Source organism: Grampus griseus (assembly GCF_964374135.1).
Source record: "Grampus griseus genome assembly, chromosome: 1".
NCBI lineage: Eukaryota > Metazoa > Chordata > Mammalia > Artiodactyla > Delphinidae > Grampus > Grampus griseus.
Window position 1 is genome coordinate 42,023,322 of NC_139017.1, and position 26,983 is coordinate 42,050,304.

A 26,983-nucleotide genomic window follows, 5' to 3' on the forward strand; every position below is an offset into this window, starting at 1 on the left:
CAGAGAACAAAATTTGAGAAGCATTATTCTAGGTGATTGAAGCACATGTTCACATTTTACAGTGTTTCTCAAATGGGAGAAGAAGCACTATTGACAGGATATTTCTTTATTATACCCAACTGTCCCAAGCATCCAAGCACTGCAAGACAGTGAGCATCCCTCGCCCCCATGCATTAAAAGGCATTCACATCCTCCCACAGCTACCCTTCCCACAGTCGTTTCCAGAGGGCGCAGTGCTCCTCTTGGTAATCGCTTGATGGAACTTAACTGGAGTTCTCCCCACCCCACTAAATAGCTCATACAAAATGACATACAATAAATATTTATACTTTCTATATTTTGAACTAAAGTTCTAGACATGGGTTATAGTTACTTCCATTCATTTTCTCTTTGGAACTGTTTTGGTAAAGAACTTCAGTCATTATGTTACATAAAAGCAGCTCAGCATGTTTTCTCTGAAGAAATACTTAGACTGAGTCTCACAGAGTTATAATGTGAGGAATGATTGTTAAAACTTATCCAAGGTTTGGGTTTCTCTTTTAGCTGCTACATCAACTAATTCAAGTGTAAGAACCTCATTATCCTCCCCCCCTTTTTTTTCTTAGGGTAATCACGACATGGCCAGAGAGCTTTATCAGAGTTTGCTGACTCAGGTTGCCTCAGAACATTTCTACTTCTGGCTGAATAGTTTGAAAGAGTTCTCACATGCAGAACAGTGTCTCACTGGGTTGCAAGAGGAGAATTATAGTTCAGCACTTTCTTGCATTGCTGAGTCTTTAAAATTCTACCACAAAGGGATTGCTTCCTTAACAGTAAGTTCTCTTAATTCTCCTTTGGTGATGATGACTTGTGTGACAATGGTCTCTCTTTTCTTTTGGGACTTATCCTCTTTTAACCTTGAAAAACCTGCTGATATATATGTATTTGGCAGTATTACAGTAATAAATAGGACATGGAAGTAGCTCATTAACCCCTCCCCCACTTTTTAACATTCATAGATTGGTGAACATTTATCATTTTGTTTTTATCAAGTATCAGGTACACATGTGAAGAGGATTGCTGAATCCATGCAGGAAGGATAAAGTGGAGATAGGGTCCTCCCTTTCCAGATTCCTGTTAGTAAGACTCCAGCCTGGGTGACTGCTACCGTCAAACATAAACCCTCCACCCCATCTCACACCTGGCAACTACTCACTAGGAAACTAGAGTTTCTTGCTTTGTAAATAAAGAAGAAATTATGAGGGATGCTAATGTCTCACCTTTTATCCCACTGTGATATCCTCCTATTCCAAATTAACAGTCAGCCAGCTACTATTCCCTTTTTTTTTTTCCCCAAGAAAGAAAGAGTGTGGCAGAGAGAGCAGATCCTTAACATTTCCTTGAAACTAGTTATATTCCTAAGAATCTGTTCCCTAAAATGTGCATTTTCTGTATTAATGCAAGGACTTTTTCCCCTTAAGAGTAAAGAGTTTATGTAATCAGCATTAAACATGTTTAAAATATTGTCACGTGACTTTAAAAATTGTATATATTTAGATGGGGCCATAAAACTTTTGCTACCTGTTTTTTTTTTTTTTTTTGCGGTACGTGGACCTCTCACTGTTGTGGTCTCTCCCGTTGCGGAGCACAGCCTCCGGACGCGCAGGCTTAGCGGCCATGGCTCACCAGCCCAGCCGCTCCACGGCATGTGGGATCCTCCCAGACTGGGGCACAAACCCGTGTCCGCTGCATCGGCAGGCGGACTGTCAACCACTTGCGCCACCAGGGAAGCCCTACCTGTTTTATATTTATCACATAATCTAAAATATTTTTAATGGTGGGCCATGCAAAGAGAAATATTTCAAAGTAGAACAAAGAATAAACAGATGTCACAAAAGAGACAGACTATTCAGATTACTGTGGGTACATATCTTTTGAAGAATGATTTATTGATTAACTGCCATTTTAAAACAGGAATATTGGAATGGCTGCCCTCCATTTTAAGGGGTAGCACTGACTGCAGTGATTCTCTCCTCTTGATTATCTTAGGAAAAGATTGTTGTTACCTATATCAGGCTAATAAATACCTTAGAAAATGAAAAAGTACAGTTACTGCCTCTGATCAGTAGGGTAATTTCATTTTCTAGTTGATGTGGAACAGAAAATTGTTAATCATGCAGTACAGTAAATGGTAAGAACTGTGAAACAGGCTCACAAAACAATGAGGCAGATAGAATTAATATTATGAAAAATCCTGTTGAATATTTAATAGTCTTTTAATGATTTGTGTGTATGTGTGTTTAATGAGGCTTGGCAGTGATTAAGGACTGAATTCTGACGTAGGAAGAAAGTACCCAGTTGACAGAAGGCCCTTGTCTTAGTCTCCATTCTGCCATTAACACAGGCAAGGGCAGGTTATTGGGCCTCAAATCATCTTTTGAAATGGAGTTCCTTTATTCAACACTGTAAGCACTTGCTATGTGCCAGACACTGCTTTGAGGATAAAAAGAAATCAGGAAATGATTCTCCACTTGAGAATAGTCTGAAGGGGAAGGCAGTATGATCCATACAATCATTTGGAACTTCTCACATTTCTGATTGTACTATACTATCAGGGTTTTGTTTTGTTTTAAGGTTTTTAGAAAACCTGTTGATTTGACAAGTATGGATTTGACGGTAGCTTTCTGTCTTTTTAACGAAGATGATTTGAGCATGAATTGCCCTTTTACTCTCTGACACATGAATGTTCTAATTTGAGGTTGTCAGCTATGAGGATTATACTTTTTACCTTCTTCAACCAAACTAAAGAGAAGTTAAAAATTCTGTGCTCGTGGGGCCGCTATGGCGATGTTTGGGTGCCTAATTTCCCAGTGCAGTGATTAATGATAGTTATCTTGCTTCTTAGAAATAAAAATTGTAAGAAGTGTTTGTATTAGTTTTCCATGCTGTGTAACAAATTACCACAAATTTAGTGGCTTAAAACAACACCCATTTATTATTTTACGGTTTCTATGAGTCAGAAGTCCAGGCATGACTTAACTTAACTGGGTCCTCTGCTCATGTTGTCACAAAGTTGCAATCAAGGTGTCAGCTGGGGCCAGTCTTGTCTGAGGCCTGGGCTCGGGGTCCTCTTCTAAATTCGTGTAGTTTTTGGCAGGATTTATTTCCTCACAGCCGTAAGTCTTGTGGAAGCTTCAGGGCCTACAGGAGAATCTCTTACCTTCAAGACCCTCTTTTAATGGACTCACCTGATGAGGCGAGATCTACCCAGAATAATTTCCCTTTTGATTAATATAAAGTCAGCTCATTAGGGACCTAAATTACATCCTCAAAATCTATTACCTTTGTCATATTCCATTAGATAGAAGCAAGTTACAGGTTCTACCCACACTTTAAGGGAGATATATAAGGTGTGGAGACTGGGGCAGGGGTGGGAGTGGTGGCATGAGTTAGAGGAACGATTTTCGCAATCTGCCTACAATGGTGGGTTTTAAATTTATTTTTTATTTTATTAAATATTGAATAGGTATGATATCTACATATATATTATGTGAGGTATATAAAAATATCAAATATCCAAGTATACCTAGCACTCAGTTTAGGAAATGGGATATTACTATTTCCTTTAAAATTCATGTGTGCCCCTCCATGTTTGTATACCAGTTCCCACCTCACAAAGGTAACCACCATACTGAATCCTTTTTTTTGTAAGTTTGTTTGATTATTTATTTATTTTTGGCTGTGTTGGTCTCCATTGTGGCGTGCGGCCTTCTCATTGCCGTGGCTTCTCTTGTTGTGGAGCACAGGCTCTAGGCGCGTGGGCTCAGTAGTTGTGGCACGTGGGCTCAGTAGTTGTGGTGCACAGGCTTAGTTGCTCTGCAGCATGTGGGATCTTCCCGGTCCAGGGCTTGAACCCGTGTGCCCTGCATTGGCAGGCGGACTCTTAACCACTAATCACTGCGCCACCAGGGAAGTCCCCATCCTGAACCTTGTATGTACCATTCCCTTGCCTTTCTTTACAATTTTAACATGCTTTTCTTTAACTCTTAAGGTATTGTTTTATGTTGCTTGTTTTTGAATTTTATATAAAAAGGAATCATGTATTTTTCTTTGACTTGCTTTGGTTATCTAAATTATATTCCTAAGATTCATCCATCTTGTTGCATAAAGCTTTAGGTCAGTTTCACTGCTGTATACCCATGTATTATATGATTATACGTCAATTTATTTTCCCATTCTAATGTTGATGGAAATTTTGATTTTTTCCAGTTTTTTGTTATTAAAACATTACTGCTGTGAACATTCTTAGACATATTTTGATGCACCTATGTAAAGGTTTCTCTGGGATACTGATTCTCAACTGGGGATGATTCTAGCTCCATTTGGCAATGTCTGGAGACATTTATGGTTATCACAACTCACCAAGGTGTTAGTGGCATTTAGTGGGTAAAGGCCAAAGATGCTGCTGAACATCCAGCAATGCACAGGACAACTCCCCTCAACAAAGAATTATTTGGTCCAAAATGTCACTAGTATACTGAGATTGAAAACCCTTCTCTAGGGCAGTACTCAGTCAGAACTATGTATCTGCCCCCTGCTCCAATTTAAAAACGTGTGAGGATGTTTCTGTCTGTCCCAGTGATAGAGGGGTTGGAGGGACTGCTGTTGGCCTAATGCTCAGTGGCTGGAGATGCTTAATCTCCAGAAATGCTGAGGATACTCCTGCCCCTGTTAAGAGATACTGATCTAAAATACTACCTTGGAGTGGAATTGCATAAGGTATATACATCTTCAATTGACTAGCTAATACCAGGAGTTTTTCCATAGTGGTTTTACAAATTTACAATCCTTCCAGTAGTGTATAAGAGTTCCTGTTACTCTACATTTTCCCCCTCACTTGGTATGTTCTGGAAGTTATGATTGGAGTTTCCCAAATTACTAATACAATTAAACTTTATATATCTATATGTTTGAGGTATGATTGATATATAACATTGGATTAGTTTCAGATGTGCAACACGACTTGATATTTGTATATATTGTGAAATCACTACAGTAAGTATGGTGACAGTTAACATCTGTCACATACATAGTTAGAAAATTTTTTTTTTCTTGTGAAGAGGACTTTTAAGATCTACTCTTTTAGCAACTTTCAAATATTCAATATAGTATTTTTAAAATTTATTTTTTCTTCCAGTTTTACTGAGATATAATTGACATACAGCACTGTATAAATTTAAGGTATACAACATAATGATTGACATACATACGTCATGAAATGATTACCATAATAGGGTTAGTGAACATCCATCATCTCATATAAATACAACATTAAAGAGATAGAAAAAACAACTTTTCTTCTTGTGGTGAGACCTCAGGATTTTACTGTCTTAACAACTTTCATATATATCATGCAGCAGTATTAGTTATCTTTATTGTGTTGTATTTATATCCTTATATCGTTATATCCTTAGGACTTACTTATAACTGGAATTCTGTACCGTTTGACTGCCTTCGTTCAGTTCTCCCTCCCAACCCCCACCCAGCCTTCCACCTCTGGTAGCCACAAATTTGATCTACTCTTCTATGAATTTGTTTGTTCATTTGTTTATTTACATTGAATGACCTATGAAATTCAGTTACTAATGCACAGCATACCGATTCAGTATTTGTGTATATTTCAAAATGATACTATGATAAGTCTAGTTGTCATCTGTTACCATACAAAGATGTTACATAATTATTGGCTATATTCCCCATATGGTACATTACATACCTGTGGTTCATTTATTTTGTAACTGATAGTTTGTACCTCTTAATCTCCCTTAGCAGTTTCCTCTCCCCACCCTCTTCCCCTCTGGCAACCACCTCTTCTGTCTGTGACTCTCTTTCTGTTTAGTTATGTTTGTTCATTTGTTTTGTTTTTTAGATTCCACATATAAGTTAAATCATACAGTATTTGTCTTCGTCTGTCTGATTTATTTCACTTAGCCTAATATCCTCTAGGTCCATCAGTGTTGTCACAAATGTCAAGATTTCATTCTTTTTTATGGCTAATATTCCATTGTGTGTGTGTGTGTGTGTGTGTGTGTGTGTGTGTGTGTGTGTGCATATATATATATATATGTATATATATATATATATATATATGCCACATCTCCTTTATCCATTTTTCTCTTGATGGGGACTTAGGTGGCTTCTGTATCTTGGTTATTGTAAACAATACTGCAGTGAACATAGGGATGCATATGTCTTTTTTAATTAGTGTTTTTATTTTCTTTGGATAAAAACCCAGAAGTGGAATTGTTGGATCCTGTGGTAGTTCTGTTTTTAATTTTTTGAGGAACTTTCATACTGTTTTCCATAGTGACTGCACCAATTTATATTCCCACCAGAAGTGCACAAGTTTCCCTTTTCTCCACATCCTCTCCAACATTTGTTACTTGTGGTCTTTTTGATGGTAGCCATTCTGACAGGTATGAGGTGATATCTCGTTGTGGTTTTGATTTGCATTTCCCTGGATGAGCATCTTTTCATGTGTCTTTTGACCATCTGTGTGTCTTCCTTGGAAAAATGTCTATTTAGGTCCTCTGCCCATTTTTAATTGGATTTTTTGCTCTTTTTAATGTTGAGTTGTTTGAGTTCTCTGTATATTTTGTATATTAACCCCTTGTTAGGTATATTGTTTCCAAATATCCCATTCAGTAGGCAGCCTTTTTGTTTTGTTGATAGTTTCCTTTGCTGTGCAAAAGCTTTTTTAGTTTGATGTAGTCCCATTTGTTTATTTCTGCTTTTGTTTCCCTTGCCTGAGGAGGCATAACCAAAAAAATATTGCTAGGTAAGACAGAGGATACTTAGCTCAATAAGACAGTATTCTGTCAAAGAGTGTACTTCCTGTTTTCTTCTAGAAATTTTATGGTTTCAGGTCTTACATTTAAGTCTTTAACCCATTTCGAGTTTATTTTTGTATGTAATATGAAAAAGGAGTCCAATTTGATTCTTTTGCATGTAGCAGTCCAGTTTTCCTAACACTACTTATTGAAGATGCTGTCTTTTCCTCATTGTATATTATTGCCCCCTTTGTTGTAGATTAATTGACCATATACGTGTGGGTTTATTTCAAGGCTCTCTATTCTGTTCCATTCATCTGTGTCTGTTTTTGTGCCAAAACCATACCGTTTTGATTACTGTAGTTTTGTAGTAGAGTTTTAAATCAGGGAGTGTGATACGTCCACCTTTGTTCTTCTTTCTCAAGATTGTTTTGGCTATTTGAGGTCCTGTAAGGTTTCCATATGAATTTTAGAATTATGTGTTCTAGTTCTGTGAAAACTGCCATTTGATATTTTGATAGGGATTGCATTGAATTTGTAGATTGCCTTGGGTAGTATAGGCATTTTAACAATATTAATTCTTCCAAGCTATGAGCATAGCATATCTTTGCAGTTTTTGGTGTCATCTTCAGTTTCCTTTATTAATGTCTTACAGTTTTCTGAGTACAGGTCTTTTCCCTCCTTAGATTTATTCCCAGGTATTTTAAATTCTTTTTGATGCGATTATAAATGGTATTGTTTTCTTAATTTCTTTTTCTGATAGTTTGTTTTTTAGTGTATAGAAACAGAACAGATTTCTGTGTATTAATCTTGTATCCTGCAACTTTATTGAATTCATTGATGAGTTCCTGTAGTTTTTTGGTAGTGTCTTTAGGATTTTCTATATATAATATTGTATCATCGGCAAACAGGGACATTTTTACTTCTTCCTCTCCAATTTGGATTCCTTTTACTTCTTTTTCTTGCCTGATTGCTGTGGCTAGGACTTCTAATACTATATTGGATAAAAGTGGTGAGAGTGGGCATCCTTGTCTTGTTCCTGATCTTAGAGGAAATGCTTTCAGCTTTCCACCATTGAGTGGAAAACAAGCTGTGGGCTTGTCATATATGACCTTTATTATGCTTAGGTATATTCCCTCTATACCCACTTTGTGGAGAGTTTTTATCATAAATGGATGTTGAATTATGTCAAAAAGCCTTTTCTGGATCTGTTGAGATGATCATATGGTTTTTATTCTTCAGTTTGTTAATATGGTGTATAACATTGATTTTTGAACCATTCTTGCGTCCCTGGCATAAACCTCACCTGATCATGGTGTATGATCCTCTTAATGTATTGTTGGGTTCAGTTTGCTGATATTTTATTGAGGATTTTTGCATCTGTGTTCATCAGTGGTATTGGCCTGTAATTTTCTTTTTTTGTGGTATCTTTGTCTGGTTTTGGTATCAGGTGGTGCCAGCCTCATAGAATGAATTCAGAAGCATTCCTTCCTCTGCAGTTTGGAATAATTTGAGAAGGATTGGTGTTAATTCTCTTCAAAATGTTTGGTAAAATTCACCTGTGAAGTTATCTGGTGCTAGACTTCTGTTTGTCAGCAGTTTTTTAAATTACCCATTCAGTTGCATTACTGGTAATTGGTCTGTTCTTATTTTCTGTTTCTTCCTGATTCAGTCTTGGGCAATTGTACATTTCTAGGAATTTGTCCATTTCTTCTAGGTTGTCCCTTTTATTGTTGTATAATTGTTCATAGGAATATCTTATGATCCTTTATATTTCTATGGTGTGGGTTGTAACTTCTTTTTCATTTCTTATTTTATTGATTTGGGCCTTTCCTTTTTTTCTTGATGAGTCTGGTGAAAGGTTTGTCAATTTTGTTTATATTTTCAGAGAACCAGCCATTAGTTTCATTGATCTTTTCCATTGTTTTTTTACTCTCTATTTCATTTATTTCTGCTCTGATCTTTTCCTTCTATGATTTCTTTTGTGTATGCCTTTTGAGAGTGGAGTCTCTATTTCCCACAGTCCTCTGGCTCACCCCAAAATAAGCCCTGCTGGCCTTCAAAGCCAAGCATTCTAGGGGCTCCCGGCTGGGAAGCCCAGTCCCGGCTGGGACTCAAAGCCCTTGCTTTTTGAGGAGAACCTCTGCAGTTTGTAATTAGCCTCCCATTTGTTGGTCACCAACCTGGGGTATGGATCTTGACTATACCCACCCCTCCTACCCATCTCTCTGTGGTTCCTTCTTTACATCTCTAGCTGTAGAAGTTCTTTTCTGCTAGTCTTCGGGTCACTTTCATTGGTATTTGCTCTGTAAATAGCTGTAATTTTGATGTGCCTGTGGGAGATGAGCTCAGGGTCCTTCTACTCTGCTATCTTTGCCTCTCCCTCACAATATAGTCACCATGCTGTGCATTACATCCCCATAACTCATTTATTTTATAGCTGTACTTTTTGACCCCGTTCACCCATTTCATGCACTTCCCTACCCCCACCTCTGGCAACCATCTATCTGTTCTCTGTATCTATGAGCTTGGTTTTTGTTTTTAGATTCCACACATAAGTGAGATCATTCGGTAATTGTCTTTCTCTGTCTGACTTATTTCACTTAGCATAATACCGTCTAGATCCATTTGTGTTGTTACAGATGGCAAGATTTTATTCTTTTTTATGGCTGAATAATACTCCATTTTGTGTATATATACCACATTTTCTTTATTTATATATCAGTGGACATTTAGATTGTTTCCATATCTTGGCTATTGTAAATAGTGCTGCAGTGAATATGGAGGTGCAGATATCTTCTTGAGTTAGTATTATTGTTTTCTTCAGATAAATACCCAGAAGTGGAATTGCAGAACCATATGGTAGTTCTGTTTTTAATTTTTGAGGGACTTTCATACTGTTATCCATAGTGGCTGCACCAGTTTACATTTCTACCAGCAGTGCACCAGGATTCCCTTTTTTCCACATCCTTGCCAACACTTGTTATTTCTTGCTTTTTGGATAATAGCCATTATAACAGGTGTGAGTTGAATTTTGCGCTTGTGGTTTTGATTTGCATTTCCCTGATGATTAGTGATGTTGAGCCTATAGGCCATCTGTATGTCTTTGGAAAAATGCCTATTCAAATCTCTGCCCATTTTTTAATTGGATTATTTGTTGTTGTTATTTTACTATTGACTTGTATGAGTTTTTAAATGTATTTTAGGTATTAACCCCTTACTAGATACATGATTTGCAAATATTTTCTCCCATTCATTAGGTTGCCTTTTTATTTTGGATGTTCTAGATACCAGTCTTTTGTAGGTTATATGAGTTGCAAATATTATCTTCTGATTTGTGGCTTTTTATCACTTTAAGAAATGTTTTCCCTTCAAGTCACTACCTTTACCTTTCTCTGTAGAAGGCACTTTTGATTTCTAAAGCTATAGATTAGTCTTGCCTTGTTTTTCATTATTATTTAAGGACTCATGCAGTATTATGCTTTTGATTCTAGCTTCTCTGCTCAGCTTTATATTCGTGTGATGCATTCATGCTTTTTGTTGCATATTGCAGTAGTTTGTTCATTTTCATTTCATTGTGATATTCTTTTGGATAACTGTTATAACAATCTGTTTATCCATTTTATTTTTGAGAAACATTTGAGTTATTTCCAGGTTGGGGCTATTTAGAATAATTTGACTTTGAACTTTCTTACACACATCTTTTGATATAGGTGTGCCTATCTTCTGGATGGTAGTGCTGTGTCATAGATACACTAAGTTCAGCTCTAATAAATACTACCAAAAAGTTGCCTATGGTGGTTTCCAGTTTATACTACTATCAGTATAAATGCCTTTTGGGGTTCATAGTACTTCTGGGATATAAGGCTTGATGACTTTGATCAGTTATGGAACATTTGGCCATTATCTCTTCAGCCAATGTTTCTGTCCCTTTCTTCCTCATTTGGGACGTAGTGCACCCATGTTAATTCTTTTTACCATGACTCATATATCTCTTATATTCTCTTCTTCATTTTCCACCTTTTTATCTCTCCATACTTAACTCTAAATATTTTCTTCTGACCTATCTTCCATTTCCATAATTCTCACTTACATTGTGTCTAATCAGCATGTCAGACTCATTCATTAAGTTCTTAATTTCATTTACTGTGTTTTTCCAGTTCCAGAATTTCCATTGGTTATTTTATATTCTGTAGTTCTTCTCCAGGACTCTCTATCTTGTCATTTAAGTTCTTTAACATATTGATTGTAGTTACCTTGAAATTCATATATGATAGTCTGTTATCTGGATCTGTTGTGGTTTGTGTCTTTGACCTTTTATCCCCCTTTTGGTTTGAGGAATTTTGTCTTTGTTGTATACTCAGTTATTTTTTTAGTTAGTTTTGGACAGTGTGTGTGAAAAATTACAATGATTATATCATCCTTGCTTTTGGCAGGCAGTTAGGCTAAGGGCAGATTACCCTAATCCAGCCAAGGATTGAACTGATTCAGAGCTAAGCTTCAGTCCTTGGAAGAGCCAGTATATTTTTGGTTCTCCTAACTCCTAGGGTATAGCCCTTTGAAGTTACAGCCAAAAGGCTGAAGTGTTTTCCACAGCCCTCTTAGTCTTATGAGACTGCTGAAAGCTCTGCTCAGCTTCTCAGACTCCCAGGAGCAGCTTTCAAATTAGCAAGTAATCACCAGATGTCAGTCTTATCTTCTTGGATTGCCCATCTCTCCATGATTTTGGCTCCTTGTTGCCTTAGTAGCTCTTCAGTGCTTTTAGATAGATGTTCATAATATTTAACTCAGTTTTCCATTTGTTCTTAGCAGGAGGTCTGGTTTTAAACAGTTTAGTCTACTATTGCTTTAAGCTTGGCTTATTCTTTCAAAAACTGAGCTTGTATTAAGTGAAATAATCCAATTACAAGAAGACAAATATTATATGATTCCACTTAAATGAAAGTGGTCAGATTCATAAAAACAGAAAGTAGGGTGGTGGTTACTAGGGGCTTAAGGTCCATTGTTTGCACTGTGGTTCACTCTTGGTTGTCACATGTTCTTTACCACAATATATATAAATATTTTTAACTGAGTTTATTAAGTAGCTTTCCTTTCAGCCACATTGGGTTTTTTTAGCTGCTCCATATAGAAAACAGAATATGTACCACAAGTCAGAAATTCAGTGAAGTAGCATTATATGTGTGTTTAACACAGATTTACCTCTGTATGTTTAGACTTTTAAAAAAAAGAAAGAAAGAACAAGAATGAAGGAAAATAGCTATTTAAATAATGGGGACACAAAATAGCAGTTTAAATAGTGGGGACAGTTCTTCTCAATTAGCTTGTACCCCGGGGCTCTGAGTTTGCTGTTCCTTCACCTATGTTAAATTTACTGGAAGTAGTTCCTTCTTGAGGAATTTTCAGGGATAATTTTGACTGTATACAATTTTTGCTTTACCTGCTGACCTTAGAACCCATTTCCGTTTTAAGCTTTAGCCCCCATGTAAAGAAGAGTAAATAATATCCCTTTTATTTCTCATTGGCATTGTTCATAGCACTATAGTCTAAATTTTATTTTTATATGTTTTCTGTCTCTCATGGACGATATTACCTTTTTAAAGTCTTTGATTGACCTTTATCACAAGTTTATCTTTTCTGTGTTCTTTTTGAACATGCATACTATATCTAACATTGTTTTCCTCAATATAACACGATGTAAGATGCACAGTCACTTTCAAAGTTACCATCTTATATCATCAAATATTTCTTGTTAGTCAGAAATAACTTCAGAGTAGCAGTAAATCTTTTTCATTATAACTACATCTTGCTTTGCTTTCAGTTTTATAATGCATGTTAGGACAATATTGCAAATGATTTTTTGTCTGGTAAGATGGTCTACACTGTATATAACTGTATATATATCATATATACCCACTTGTATCCCTGACCCTTCTAAAGTTATTGATAAGCAGTAAATAAAAAACAGCAAGTAGCAGCTTAAGGGGCAGAGGAAGGGGGAACTTATCTTCCTATAAGAGCAAATCAAATCTCCAAGAAATTAAAAACAATTGAAATAGTCTCTTTAATATCCCTAATCTGTGCTGTTTCATGATTAGAACAAAACATCCCAAAAGTTTGAAAACCACAGAATTCAATATATCGATTATAGTTATTACCTCTAGCTTATATAATTTTATATAGGTGTAACTTTGCAATTTGAGAGGGATACTAGAGCAAGTGTATGTTCTTATAAAGGATACAGGAAGTGGCAAACTATTTCCTAGAGTAAAATATGAATTCCACCAAATAATAAAACTATAATTTGACACTTAAAACTAGAGAGAACTACACTAAGGTCAATACTTGGTCAGATGGATAATATTGTAACTTAATTCTAGAACCTCAAGTCACACACCAGGCTCTCCTCCTAAAAGAAGAGTGTGAAATACTATCTAAGAACGGCATCAGCATGTTTTAAGCGAGTCATGTCAGGGAAGAAAGTTAATTTCATTACGCCTCCATTTATTGTTAAGTTAGCATTTTTTTTGTAAGTCAACTATACTTCGGTAAATTTTTAAAAATCTGAAAAAGAATATATATATATGTATAACTGAATCACTTTGCTGTACACCTGCAACTAACACAACAGTGCAAATCAACTACACCTCAATTAAAAGATAACTGATATTTTTAAAAAAAACTACTTTTCTAATAATACTAAGACGGTCCTTGCCTTTTCGCGGGGACACAATGGTACATATATATATCACCATCTTTATCCATTCATCTGTTGATGGATACCTAGGTTGTTTTCATATCTTGGCTATCGTAAATTATGCTGCCATGAACATTGAGGTGCATCTATCTTTTCAAATTAGTGTTTTTGTATTCCTTGGATAAATACTCAGATATGGAATAGCTGGATCATATATGGTAGTTCTAGTCTTAATTTTTTGAGGAGTCTCCTTACTGTTTTCCATACTGGCTGCTCCAATTTACATTCCACACAACTGTGATTTTTAATACTGTCTAGTGAAATGGGTCAACATTTGGAATAACTGCACAATTCAGTGAATGGTGGAGAACCTATATAAATGTTCTCCATTTTCCTGCTACACATCCCTGTGAGATCAAATTTTCTTAACAGACATCAACTAAAATGATATATTACAAGAGGCTGAACACAAAAGCAGCTATGAGAATCCAGCTGTCTTTTATCAAGCTAGACATTAAAGAGATCTGCAAAAATATGAAACAAGTCCCTTGTTCTCACTAATCATTTTTTGAAAATAATGATTTTTCATAAAATGTTATTTACTGTTGAGTAACATGGAGTCGGTTTCTTATTGTAAGTTTAAATGAATGAATCAAAATCTTTTAAAAACAATCTTTTAGTCTTAATTTCTAATATTGTATATGTTTTCATGAACCCAAAGCCAGCTGCGAAGTGGGACAGGGCAGGCACTGGCTGGGAGAATTCGGGGTGGTGAAAAGGGACTCATTCCAATCCCTCTAGGAGATGTAAGTCTAAACTTCCCAATTCCTCATTTTTAGCAATTTCTTTATCTTATACATTTAATCTCTTAAGTATTTCATAAGGTAGGAGGGGAGAGAAAGACAGCTAAAGAAATTGGGAAGCAAAGGAATCTTAAAAATCACTGATACTGCCTCACACCCATGAGGGTATAGACCCAAAAGAACTGAAAGCAGGAACTCAAACAGATATTTGTACATCCATGTTCAGAGCAGCATTACTCACACTAGCCAAGGGGTGGAAACAACCCAAGTGTCCACTGAAAGGTGAATGGATGAACAAGATGTGGTCTATCCAGACTATGGAATATTATTCAACCTTTAAAAGAGAAGGAAGTCCTGTCACCTGCTACGGCATGGAGGAACGTGGAGGACGTTGTGCTTGGTAAAATAAGCAGGGGCCTCCGAGTAATGTTTAAATCAGATCACTCTTCGTAGCAAACAATAAAGAGAAGTTGTATTCTGCTTATTAGTTCCGTTTCTCAGACCAGGAAGTGGATGCACAGCCTGGCTGGATGCTTCAGGCAGAGGTGGGCTTCATCTACCCACCACCCTGGACCCCCTACGCTGGTGGCAGCGATCAGAACAAAGTGAGCTCGGCCCTGTGAAAGCTCGTGTTGTCATTACTTTTGTAACTTCAACGAGAAACAGATTTTTACATACATGACATCACAGACCATGCCTCTTGACCGTTACCCAATTTAGAAACTGGCCCGATCACGAAGCTGAAGCAGCAGCTGGTTTGGGAAAGTCGCTGGTTGCAAGCGAGCGGCTGGGTCACTGTGCCACTTGCAGCTGCGTGACCCGAGGAGGTCTGTTCTGGTCCTGCTCAAAAAAGTCGCCACCCGGCTCTTCTCGGGAGCAGCCAACTCCAGAACCTGTGGTCCATCTGAGGGGTGGGCAGCCATCATGGTGTGACCCACAACGAGACCAGGGAGAGGGGACTGCTGTGAAGTAGGAGCTGCGGAACGAAGCTTCGTGCCATCGACACAGCTGCACTGGGGCAGGTGGTTGGAACAAAGCTCTTTCACTGGCAACGTTGTCCAAAGGCTGTGCAGTCAGGGGAGAGCCAGGAATCGTTGTCCTCTACCACGGTGTTTCGTACTCTTTTTTTTTTTTTTTTTAACTGGACAATATAGTTTAATGTAGCAAAAATCTAGGGAACGATCCGGTATTTCAGTTAAGGCTCTGGGTGCCTGGAGGGGATCACTGACAGCACTTGCAGCTCTTCTCTTTTCTGGAGATGGCCCTTCCAGACACGTGTTGCCGTCCTGGGTTAGCTTCCTCCCGGAGCAAAGCAGGAGCCCTTCTCCAGACAGCGATCCCACATAGGAGGAAGATTTCTGCAAAAATGGACAGTCGGCCAACACCAGTGCCTCTGCACTAGGGAAGGCCTGCCCTTCCCTTAACGTCTTGGAGCGCTCGGCCACCGGTGGGGCCCGCGGGTTCAAGGCAGCACCGCCTTTGAAAGTCCACCTTGAAATACGGACCACACTTTCCGGGTCGCTCTAAGGGAGGCCACTTCACCTGCCGACGGGGCCTTGCGTGGATCACCGGGGGACAGGTGCCTGAGGGCAGAGCGCGAGACCAGAGGCGAGCGTGCTGCGGTGGCTGGAGCCCGGACCAGGGCTAAGGGCGCCCGGGGTCAGGCGGGTCTCTGGGCACAGCCGCCGCACTCGGGACGCACGTACGCATCCGCGGGGAAGAAACCGGGGCGGGGGGGACTGCACAGAGTAGGGGGCTGGGCGCCAAACACTGCATTTAAAATATAATCCGGAACCTTGCCTGTGGTCTGAAGGCCCCACGTGGTCTGGCTGGCTCTTGCCTCACCTCCGCCAGCAACAGACTTTTTTAACAGTGACGGTCTAACAATATATTTCTCCTGCCCTCACCTTTCTTTTCTCCCCCTTCCAACTTTTTTTTTTTTTTTTTTTTTTTTTTTTTTTTTTTTGCGGTACGGGGGCCTCTCACTGTTGTGGCCGCTCCCGTTGCAGAGCACAGGCTCCAGACACGCAGGCTCAGTGGCCATGGCTCACGGGCCTAGCCACTCCGCAGCATGTGGGATCTTCCCGGACCGGGGCACGAACCCATGTCCCCTGCATCGGCAGGCGGACTCTCAACCACTGCGCCACCAGGGAAGCCCTCCCCCTTCCAACTTTTAAAAATTCTGTTTAATGATTCCAGCATGTGAATTTCAGGTTAGAAAGGTAGGAAGGTGATAAGGGAATTTGGGGGGAATGGTAATGTCTGTGAAGCATCCCTCATATGATATCTTACAGATGACGGTCTAGTTAACCCATGTCTTGTGGGGTCTTTGCAAATGTAGGAAGTAAGGAACCTGAGTGTTGATGGAACATAGTTTTTCAGAGTTGATGCTAATGACAATAAGTTTTTCTTTCTAATATTACATCCTCCCCTCATAATGTGGGTGTTTATCCATCATCATTAGAACTACTGCTCTTTTGCAGACTCTGACAAATACTTTGTCCTTCAGCATCTTCCTTTTATGCTTACCTTGTATTAAATATAGCTTGTTTTTATTCCCCAGGCTGCCAGTACACCACTGAATCCTTTAAGTTTTCAGTGTGAATTTGTAAAGCTCAGGATTGACCTTCTCCAAGCCTTCTCTCAACTCATCTGTACTTGTAGTAGCCTCAAGACAAGCCCGCCACCTGCAATTGCCACAACAATTGCCATGACCTTAGGCAATGACCTCCAGCGGTGTGGTCGCATCTCCAATCAGGTATGTCTTAACTTTATTTTCAGTGCAGTTTTTATTTACACTTTAGAGGTTTTTGAGGTTAGTTGTGAGATGAAAAATTCTGAAACTTAAAAATCAGCGGTTTGACTCAGAGGCAACATCAAATACTTCTAAACTCATCTGTCTTGCAAAAAACAGGCTGAAGTCTTATTAAAATGACAGAGTGATTGATGATATCTCACTAGTTGCTACATGTTTATATAAAGAAAAAGGACATACATTTTAAAGAAACTTTGGGAAGTTTATAACCATATTTATTTTAGTGAAACTTTGAAGAAGCTAAAAATGCAGTGTTTTTTGTTTCTGTACATTATGTGTAAATTATAATCTTGTACACATTTGTAGTTTCATTTGCCATCTTTGTTAATTTTCTTTAATAGGGTTTATAAAAATGAATGAATTGAAAATGAGTTGATATAAAATATTTTTTCATTTTTATTGTTTGAGGATTGTTTTCTTATGTTTTGACTTTTGTGTTGTTTATACAGCACGAAAGCATATTTGTTTATTTATCATAATTGATATTTTTCCTTCTTTATAGATGAAACTGTCCATGGAAGAATTCCGAAGCCTTGCTTCCCGATATGGGGATCTTTATCAGGCATCTTTTGATGCTGATTCCGCAACTTTGAGGAATGTAGAACTGTATCCTAAACTTGCCCAATATTTCTTGTTCTTTGGAAGTATTCTTTTAAATGTAGAGTAAATATTTCAGATACGCTTAACTAAAATATACATATACATTAGATAAGCCTACAGATTTACCATAAATAATAATTTCTCTTTTGAAACCTAGTATGAGCAGTATAATTTAACTTCTTTACTTCAACCAGGCTTTTTAAAAAGTGGTGACTCAGTGGTGGTCTTTTTCCACCTCTGGGAAGAGCGTCCAAAACCCAGGTCCAAGCAGTGTTGAATACTTTGTGCTCACTTGAGCTACAATGGACAACACAAAATATTTTTCCACCAGAGAACCATTTTCTGTCTTGCTTCACCTATCTTTTATTCACAGCTAACAACCCTAGTTCCCATCACCTTTATTAATGATGTATTCAGTCGTTTCAGTCATCACTTATGTTCCCTAAGCCCCCTTTAAGTTCTCCGTATTTTCTTATTAGCAGCTTCAGATCCTTTTTGAAAGGAAGAAAGATAAATTGCTTTTAAGTTGCAGACCTATAAATCAGTAATTCCTGGCATTTTGGTTTAGTGATTGAAAACCTGATGAATGCTATGGACCCTCTCCCCTAAAAAAAATGCATATATGCACATATCCCCCCAAATTTGCATACCATTTCAGGAGAGTTAACAGATCCCTTGAGCCCCAGCCTAGGAACCTCCAGGGTAACCGCTCTACAGACCCTTATTGTGGTGGTGGTTTTAAACTTTTCATTAGTGAAACCCCTATATCCAAGATAGATAAAAAAGTTTCTGTGATTGAATCACAGAGCCTGTTGCTTGGCTCCTCCTTCCAACATTAACCTCTGAAGTACTCTTCCTGGAACTATCACAGACAACATATATCCCTTAAAAAGAAAAAAATAGAGCCACAGACTATTTGAGTCAATAACATGTGGTTACCTTCACTAAGAATATGATTTTTGTAAGGAACGGCACCAAAACCGGAGGAGAGCTTAAACAAGCTTTATTTGGGAATGCTCCCGGGTGAGGTTCACTTGTCCGAGAGAAAGGGGCCAGAGAAGTTGCGCCTGGGTGTGGGCGCGAACAAAATGTATAGGGGTGGACGCAGGGGAGGCACTTGCTGTGTGAAGCAGCCCCTTTTTGGTTATCTTTTGGATGTTGTGGCAATGTTGGGTGTCGGTTGCATCAGCCTCAGAGCCGTTGGTTCTGCCCCTCAGGGAGCGGGAAGACTGGTTGGTTGCATCAGCCTCCTTGGCGGGGTTTCCGTCTGGTTCCCTGGGCCCTTCCCCGGACCTGCTGGCCTTACAATTTTCATCTTGCCTTATTTAGTATTCAAATAATATAAAGTCTATAGTACATTTCTTTATTATCATGTATAACCTTAACATAATGCAGACAGCAGCAGAGCTGTTTACTGATATCTCACGCAATAGAAGCCCTGATTTTGGATCCAGAATCAGCAAGGTATTTAAATAGTTTATATTACAGAACACTTTCAAATATGTTATCTTACCTAATCATCACAACAGTGTTTTGGAAGAGGTTTTATAGAGGAAGAACTTCTCTAGCATTTGCCTAAGGTCATATAACTAATGACAAACCTAGATTTTCTGTCTCCATTGTTTACTTACCTCCTGTGTTCTGTTTTCTAAATAACTAGGAAGAAGTTCTTTGAATTTGAACATTTTCTTCTGGTATATTATAACTAAATTTTGGTGTAAAAAATTGAGTTAATAGTATAATTAAGCTTGAACTTGAAATTTTTATCTTTGGTTTCCCAAACAAAAAGATATTCCTCTTTTTGCTTTATTAAAATCCTTCTCCATTCTGTAATTAACTGATTAATTGTTCAAAATATTTTTATTGAAGAATGGTCCATTATTTTTTCCCACTATAGTATTCTGTTTTAGAACATTTATTTTCAACTGTATATTTCCAATCTAGTAAGGCCTGTGATTCTAAGATCAGCTTCCTCAAAGAGAACATAATCAACAGAGCATTTTAAATTTCTCTGTCCTAAAGCATTGACTCACCATTTTTTTCCAAGGCAGTACCAAAATCCTTGCCTTCTGTTTTAAAGTGCTATCTACTTTAAATAGATATTTAAACAACACTTGGCTATTTTTTTTTCACTTGTCTGATTCATTTTAATATTTCGATGACATACTAATTTTTACTTATTTTTCCATTTATCCTTCTTTGATCTATGTTCATTTTCCCCTTAGACTTCCAGTGTTTTTGTTTTGTTTTTTTAAGCTTCTCCCTTTTAAATTTCAAAATGTTCTCTAACCTCCATATTTTTCAGTCTTTGCCAGTTAATTGATACTTCCAGGCTCTCGCCATTTCTGATTATGCCTACTCATCTTACCTGATAGCACACAAATGTCATTGTACTGTTGGTTGACATAAGAGAAATTAGTATTTTTCTTGATTGATTTTTTTAACACATGGTCAGCAGGGATGGGGTGAAGGGAGTTATCTAGCCAGCTCTCAAATCCTGCTCTCACTGTCAACCTCTCCACTTCCTACCACCTTTCTTCACTCTTCTCCATCCTGTTTTATCCCCTAAACCCACTTTCCCCTAACCTTTGCCCTTCCTAGCAATGAAAAATTGGAAAAGAAAGATTGCACCTTGAAGGAGAGCTCTCTGGGTTTCAGTCGTACTGGTGTACAACTGCAAAGAGTAGATTCCTTCTGAAACTTCTCTTCTTGATACTATATATTTTGTGTCTTTCATATAAAGAAGGACCTGCTGCTAAAAAGAGCCTCAAGAGAGTGAAGCATGACATTAATAAAATTCACTATAGTTTTTACAAAAATCTGTGTGTATCTTTCATAGCCTAGAAGGTTTTTGGGGAGAAGAGACCTTGTCTTATCCAACTTCGTATCTCTAGCAGCTAACATTGTGCTTGAGCCAGTATCAGTAAGTGTGAGATAGGATGGGGTTTATGTTTATAATTATAAATGTTATTATCTGCTCATACCAACCTTTTAGGATTATTAAGAAAAAATATTTTGAGATGCTTGTCCATTACATTTTTCTATTCTAGCTTTGCACTTAACCTTTATTTTTACTGCCTAAAATATAATGGAATGGCTTCTGGTCATGAAGCCATTCACGTATGGGACTTTTCCTTCTATTGTAAACAACTAGAAACCTGGATAAAATATGCAAGTTTAAATATAAGTTTAACTGTTTCCAGACATTGGACAACAGGGAGACCAGGAATGTAATCCTTCAGGGAAGGGACATAAATAAGGTAAACTTTACACTAGTCCTTGCTTTCCTCTGCCTGGAGGCACTTTTTAGACTGCCTTTCAGGCAGGAGTAACCAAATTAAAACATGGTGGTCTTGCTTAGTTGAAGAGATAGATATCAGGGTTCAGAGAACAAAGGAAGAATTTGCAGGCCAAGTACAGGGGTGGAGGAAGCTTTCCAGAGGAAGAGTGCTATGAATCTTTGGCTGAATGATAAGCTGTACATATATTAGGTGAAATCCCACAAGGCCAGGCAAAAAACAGCTACTAGAGAGGGAATAATTACCAGGAAGCTGTAAACTGAACAGTTCCCAGAGCTTACGCAGAGCTGAGAAATGTTTGAGTTCCAACCGGCCAAACTGTAGAAACCTAATTGAACACTCAAGGCATTCAGAAGAGACACTAGAAGGGTCACACCACCTTAGTAATCAAGCTAAACTAGCCCTAAAGTGAAGACTAGTCTAGACCTGACCTAACAAAGCTTAAGTAATCCTTCAAAGAGTCAGGATTATGACAAGTAATGGCTGTCCACCAAAACAAAATCTTAACATTCTTTGAAGACAACAAAATCCAAAAACTCAAATGTATAAGGTCCACAATTTTAGCATCCAATCAAAAATTACTGGTCATGAGAAGAAGCTGGAAGATGTGACAAATAACCAAGAGAAACTTCAGCCAATTAGAAAAAAGACTCACAAATGACAGATGATGGAATTAACAGACTTGGACTTTAAAATAGTATTTTAGTACTATTAGTATTTTCAAAATTTTAAAGATAGAAGACAATGAACAAATTTAAAGGTTTAAAAAGAAAATGGAACTTCTAGAGCATAAAAATGAAATATCTTGATTTTGCCTTTATTTTTGAAAGATAGTTTTGATGAACATAGAATTCAAGGTTGATTAGGTTGGGTTTAACAGTAGGTTAAATACAGCAAAAGAAAAGATTAGTGAACTTAAAGACATAGCAATAGAAATTATCCGAATTGGACAGTGAAAGAAAAAAGACTGAAAAACGGAACAAAGTTAAAATTGCCAGTGAGACAGTGTCATTTGTACTACTATACAAGTAACTGGAAATCTTAGAAGGAGGGGAACAAGGGACAGAAAAATATTTTAAGTGGCTGAAAAATGTTCATGTTTAATTAAAAATATAAACCCACAACTCCAAGAAGCTTAACGAACCCAGAGTGGCATAAACATAAAGAAAATCACAAGGCACACATGATGATCAAATTGCTGAAAACCAGTAATAAAGAAAAATATAAAGCAGCCAAAGAAAAAAGACTATGTAGAAGGGAATAAAAATAAGAATTTTTTACTAATTCTTATCAGAAATAATGCAAGCCAGAAGACAGGTGAAGCAACATCTTTAAAGTCCTGAAAGAAAAAAAAAGTAACTTAGTATTCTATATTCAGTAAAAATACCGTTGAATAATTAAGACTAAATAAAGACATTTTCAGACAAAATCTGAGAAAATTTGTTACCAGCAGGCCTAGACCTGTACTATAAGAAATGTTAAAGGAAGTTCTTCAGGCTGAAGAAAAATTATTTGAGATGTAAATTCAGATCTACAAAGAAGAACACTAGGAATGGTAAATATGTGAGTAAATAAAAAAGACTTTCCTCATTTTTTACTTTTTTAAAAAAATATTGCCCATTTAGAAAAAAATAACAATGCATTTGGGAGTTTATAACACGTAGAAGTAAAATGTGTGACGTGAGACAAATGACGGGGGTGGGGGTTGGAATTAATACAGTAGTAAGAGTCTTACATTTTACATCAAGTGTATATTATTTGAAGATAACTTGTGGTAATGGAGGATGAAGATGAATAAACTCTAGAGCAACCACTAGAAAATAAATAAGCCAATAGAGGAGGTAAAATGGAATACTTTAAAAAAAACCTCAGTTAATCCAAAAGAAGGCAGGGGAAGAGAGGGAAAAAAAAAACTGAACAGATGAAAATAGAAAACAAATCACAAAATGGTATATTTATACCCAGTCATACCAGTTATTACAATAAATGTAGATAGTCTTACTCTAAGTAAAGAGATTATCAGACAGCTAAAAAAGCAAAACCCAAAGTATAAGCTTACCACAAGTAACCCACTTTATCATTTATTTATTTATTTATATCTCGTCTTAATTCATAGGTTTATTATGAGGTTTTGTGGGCTGCTTATTTTATTTTTTATTTCTTTAACATCTTTAATGGAGTATAATTGCTTTACAATGTTGTGTTAGTTTCTCCTGTTTAAAAAAGTGAATCAGCCATATGTATACATATATCCCCATATCCCCTTCCTCTTGTGTCTCCCTCCCACCCTCCCTATCCCACCCCTCTAGGTGGTCACAAAGCACCGAGCTGATCTCCCTGTGCTATGCAGCTGCTTGCCACTAGCTATCTATATTACATTTGGTAGTGTATATATGTCAATGCTACTCTCTTACTTCGTCCCAGCTTACCCTTCCCCCTCCCCGTGTCCTCAAGTGCATTCTCTTTGTCTGCGTCTTTATTCCTGTCCTAACCCCTAGGTTCATCAGAACCATTTTTTTTTAGATTCCATATATATGTGTTAGCATATGGTATTTGTTTTTCTCTTTCTGACTTATTTCACTCTGTATGACAGACTCTAGGTCCATCCACCTCACTACAAATAACTCAATTTTGTTTCTTTTTATGGCTGAGTAATATTCCATTATATATATGTACCACATCTTCTTTATCCATTCATCTGTCGACGGACACTTAGGTTGCTTCCATGTCCTGGCTATTGTAAATAGTACTGCAGTGAACATTGTGGTACATGTCCCTTTTTGAATTATGGTTTTCTCAGGGTATATGCCCAGTAATGGGATTGCTGGGTCATATGGTAGTTCTATTTTTAGTTTTTTAGGAACCTCCGTGTTGTTCTCCATAGTGGCTGTATCAATTTACATTCCCACCAACAGTGCAAGAGGGTTCCCTTTTCTCCCTGCCCTCTCCAGCATTTATTGTTTGTAGATTTTTGGATGATGGCCATTCTGACTGGTGTGAGGTGATACCTCCTTGTGGTTTTTTTTTTTTTAAGTATTAATCATCTGCTTTTTTAAATTATTTTTATTTATACAGCAGATTCTTATTAGTCATCAATTTTCTACACATCAATGTACACATGTCAACCCCAATCGCCCAATTCAGCACACCACCATCCCCACCCCTCGGGGTTTTCCCCACTTGGTGTCCATACGTTTGTTCTCTACATCTGTGTCTCAACTTCTGCCCTTCAAACCGGTTCATCTGTACCATTTTTCTAGGTACCACATACATGCGTTAATATACGATATTTGTTTTTCTCTTTCTGACTTACTTCACTTTGTATAACAGTCTCTAGATCCATCCACGTCTCAACAAATGACTCAGTTTCGTTCCTTTCTATGGCTGAGTAATATTCCATTGTATATATGTACCACAACTTCTTTATCCATTTGTCTGTCGATGGGCATTTAGGTTGCTTCCATGACCTGGCTATTGTAAATAGTGCTGCAGTGAACATTGGGGTGCATGTGTTTTTTTGAATTATGGTTTTCTCTGGGTATATGCCCAGTAGTCCTCCTTGTGGTTTTGATTTGCATTTCTCTAATGATTAGTGATGTTGAGCATCCTTTCATATGTTTATTGGCAATCTGTGTATCGTCTTTGGAGAATTGTCTATTTAGGTCTTCCACCCATTTTTGGATTGGGTTGTTTGTTTTTTTGATATTGAACTGCGGGAGCTGCTTGTATATTTTGGAGATAATCCTTTGTCAGTTGCTTCATTTGCAAATATTTTCTCCCATTCTGAGGGTTGTCTTTTTTGTCTTGTTTATGGATTTCTTTGCTGTGCAAAAGCTTCTAAGTTTCATTAGGTCTCATTTGTTTATTTTTGTTTTTATTTCCATTACTCTAGGGGGTGGGTCAAAAAGGATCTTGCTGTGATTTATGTCATAGAGTGTTCTGCCTATGTTTTCCTCTAAGAGTTTGAGTGTCTGGCCTTACATTTAGGTCTCTAATCCATTTTGAGTTTATTTTTGTGTATGGTGTTAGGAAGTGGTCTAATTTCATTCTTTTATATGTATCTGTCCAGTTTTCCCAGCACCACTTATTGAATAGGCTGTCTTTTCTCCATTGTATATTCCTGCCTCCTTTATCAAAGATAAGGTGACCATATGTGTGAACCCACTTTAAATACAAAGATACAAATATATTAAAAGTAAACAAAAGGATGGAAAAGGAACCCTAAAAGCTGGCGTGACAGTATCATACAAAGTGGACTTTAGGACAAAGACTTGATAAAGAGCTACATTTTACCATAATAGGGGATCAGTTCATCCAAAAGACATAATTCTAAACGTTTATATATTTAGTAACAGATCTTCCAAATATACGAAGCAAAAACTGACAACTGAAAGGAGAAATAAATCCACAATTATGGTTGGAGTTTTCAACACTCCCCTCTGAAATAATTACTAGAACAACTTGCAGAAGATTTCTTAGGATATAGAGGACTTGAATAACACTACCAGCCAACTTGACCTAATTGACCTGTATGCCATACTAACAGCAGCATACACATTCTTTCCAAGCGCATTTGGAAAAATTACCAAAGTAAACCATATGCTGAGCTACAAAACAATTCTTAGTAAATGTAAAAGCGTTGAAACTACGTAGAATATGTTATCTGATAGAATTAAATTAGAAAATCATCTCTGGAAAATCCCTAAATGTTTAGGAATTAAACAAGACTTCTAAACATTCCAATTGGTCAAAAATTCACAAGGGAAATTAGAAAGTAAGTTAAACTGAATGAAAATGAGAACACGACATATCAAAACTTGTGTGATGCAGTTAAAACAGAGCTTAGAGGAAAATTTATAACTTTAAATGCATACATACACAAAAGAAAGTTTAAAAGTAATAACATTAGTTTCTATCATATTAAAGCAAGAAAAAGAGCAAATTAAACTCAAAGTAATTAGAAGGAAAGAAATAGTAAAGATGAGAATGCTGATCAGTGAATTATAAATAAACAGTAGAGAAAGTCAATGAAACCAAAAGCTGGCTCTTTGAAAAGATCAATAAAGTTGATAAAACTAGCTATTCTGCACAAGGAAATAAGAGAGCATAAATTACCAATATTAGAAATGAAATGAGTACCATCACAAATCCCATAGATATTAAAAGCATATTAAAGGAATAAATAACTTTGTGCCAATAAATGTGATAGTGGAGGTGAACAGGAAAAATTCACATATTCTACATAGACTTAAAAATCTTTAACAAAACATGTACAAATTGAACCTAACAAAACTCTAAAGGATAATACATTAAAACCAAGTAGGGTTTATTCCGGAAATTCTAGGTTTGATATTAGAAAACCAATCAGTGTAATTCACCATATTGTAAAATAAAGGGAAAAAACTAGAGGACTTGCTAAAGATTTCAAGACTTAGTATAAAGTTCCAGTAATTAAGACAATGTGATATTGGCTTGAGGGTAGAATGGAGAGACCAAAATAGTTACATAGGAGTATTACTTGATTTTTGACAAAGATGACAATCTGTTTTTTTCAACAGATTGTGCTGGAACACGCTGTATAGGGGGGAAAGAATCTTGACCTTACCTCACACCATACATAAAAATTAATTCCAAGTGTATCACAGATCAAACTGTAAAAGATAAAATTCCAAACTTTCTAGAATACTACTTGGGAGAAAATCTTCATGACCTTGAGATCAGCAAGGATTTTTTCAGGACACAAGCAGCAGTTACTGTACAGAAAAAAATTGTTTAATTGGATTTAAAAATTTTAACTTCTGCTCTCTGAAAGATGCCATTAAGAAAATGAAAAGATTGGTTGCAGGGTGAAATATTCTCAAACATATTCTATCAGAATATTAAGAAAACCATACAACTCAAGGTAACCCAATTTTTAAGAATTGACAAGAGATTTGAACAGACACTTCAACAGAGAAGAT

The 26,983-nt window shown here is 37.1% G+C and overlaps 1 protein-coding gene across 1 annotated transcript in view; it reads left to right on the forward strand.

Annotated features, from left to right (window-relative positions):
• Positions 1-26,983, forward strand: part of INTS7 (integrator complex subunit 7) — a 92,273-nt gene that overhangs the window by 51,100 nt on the left and 14,190 nt on the right. Inside the window, exons 13-16 of the mRNA XM_082675499.1 lie at positions 606-812; positions 16,873-17,067; positions 17,627-17,730; positions 19,120-19,188. Coding sequence (XP_082531625.1) covers positions 606-812; positions 16,873-17,067; positions 17,627-17,730; positions 19,120-19,188 — 575 coding nt within the window. The remainder of the gene's footprint in view (positions 1-605; positions 813-16,872; positions 17,068-17,626; positions 17,731-19,119; positions 19,189-26,983) is intronic.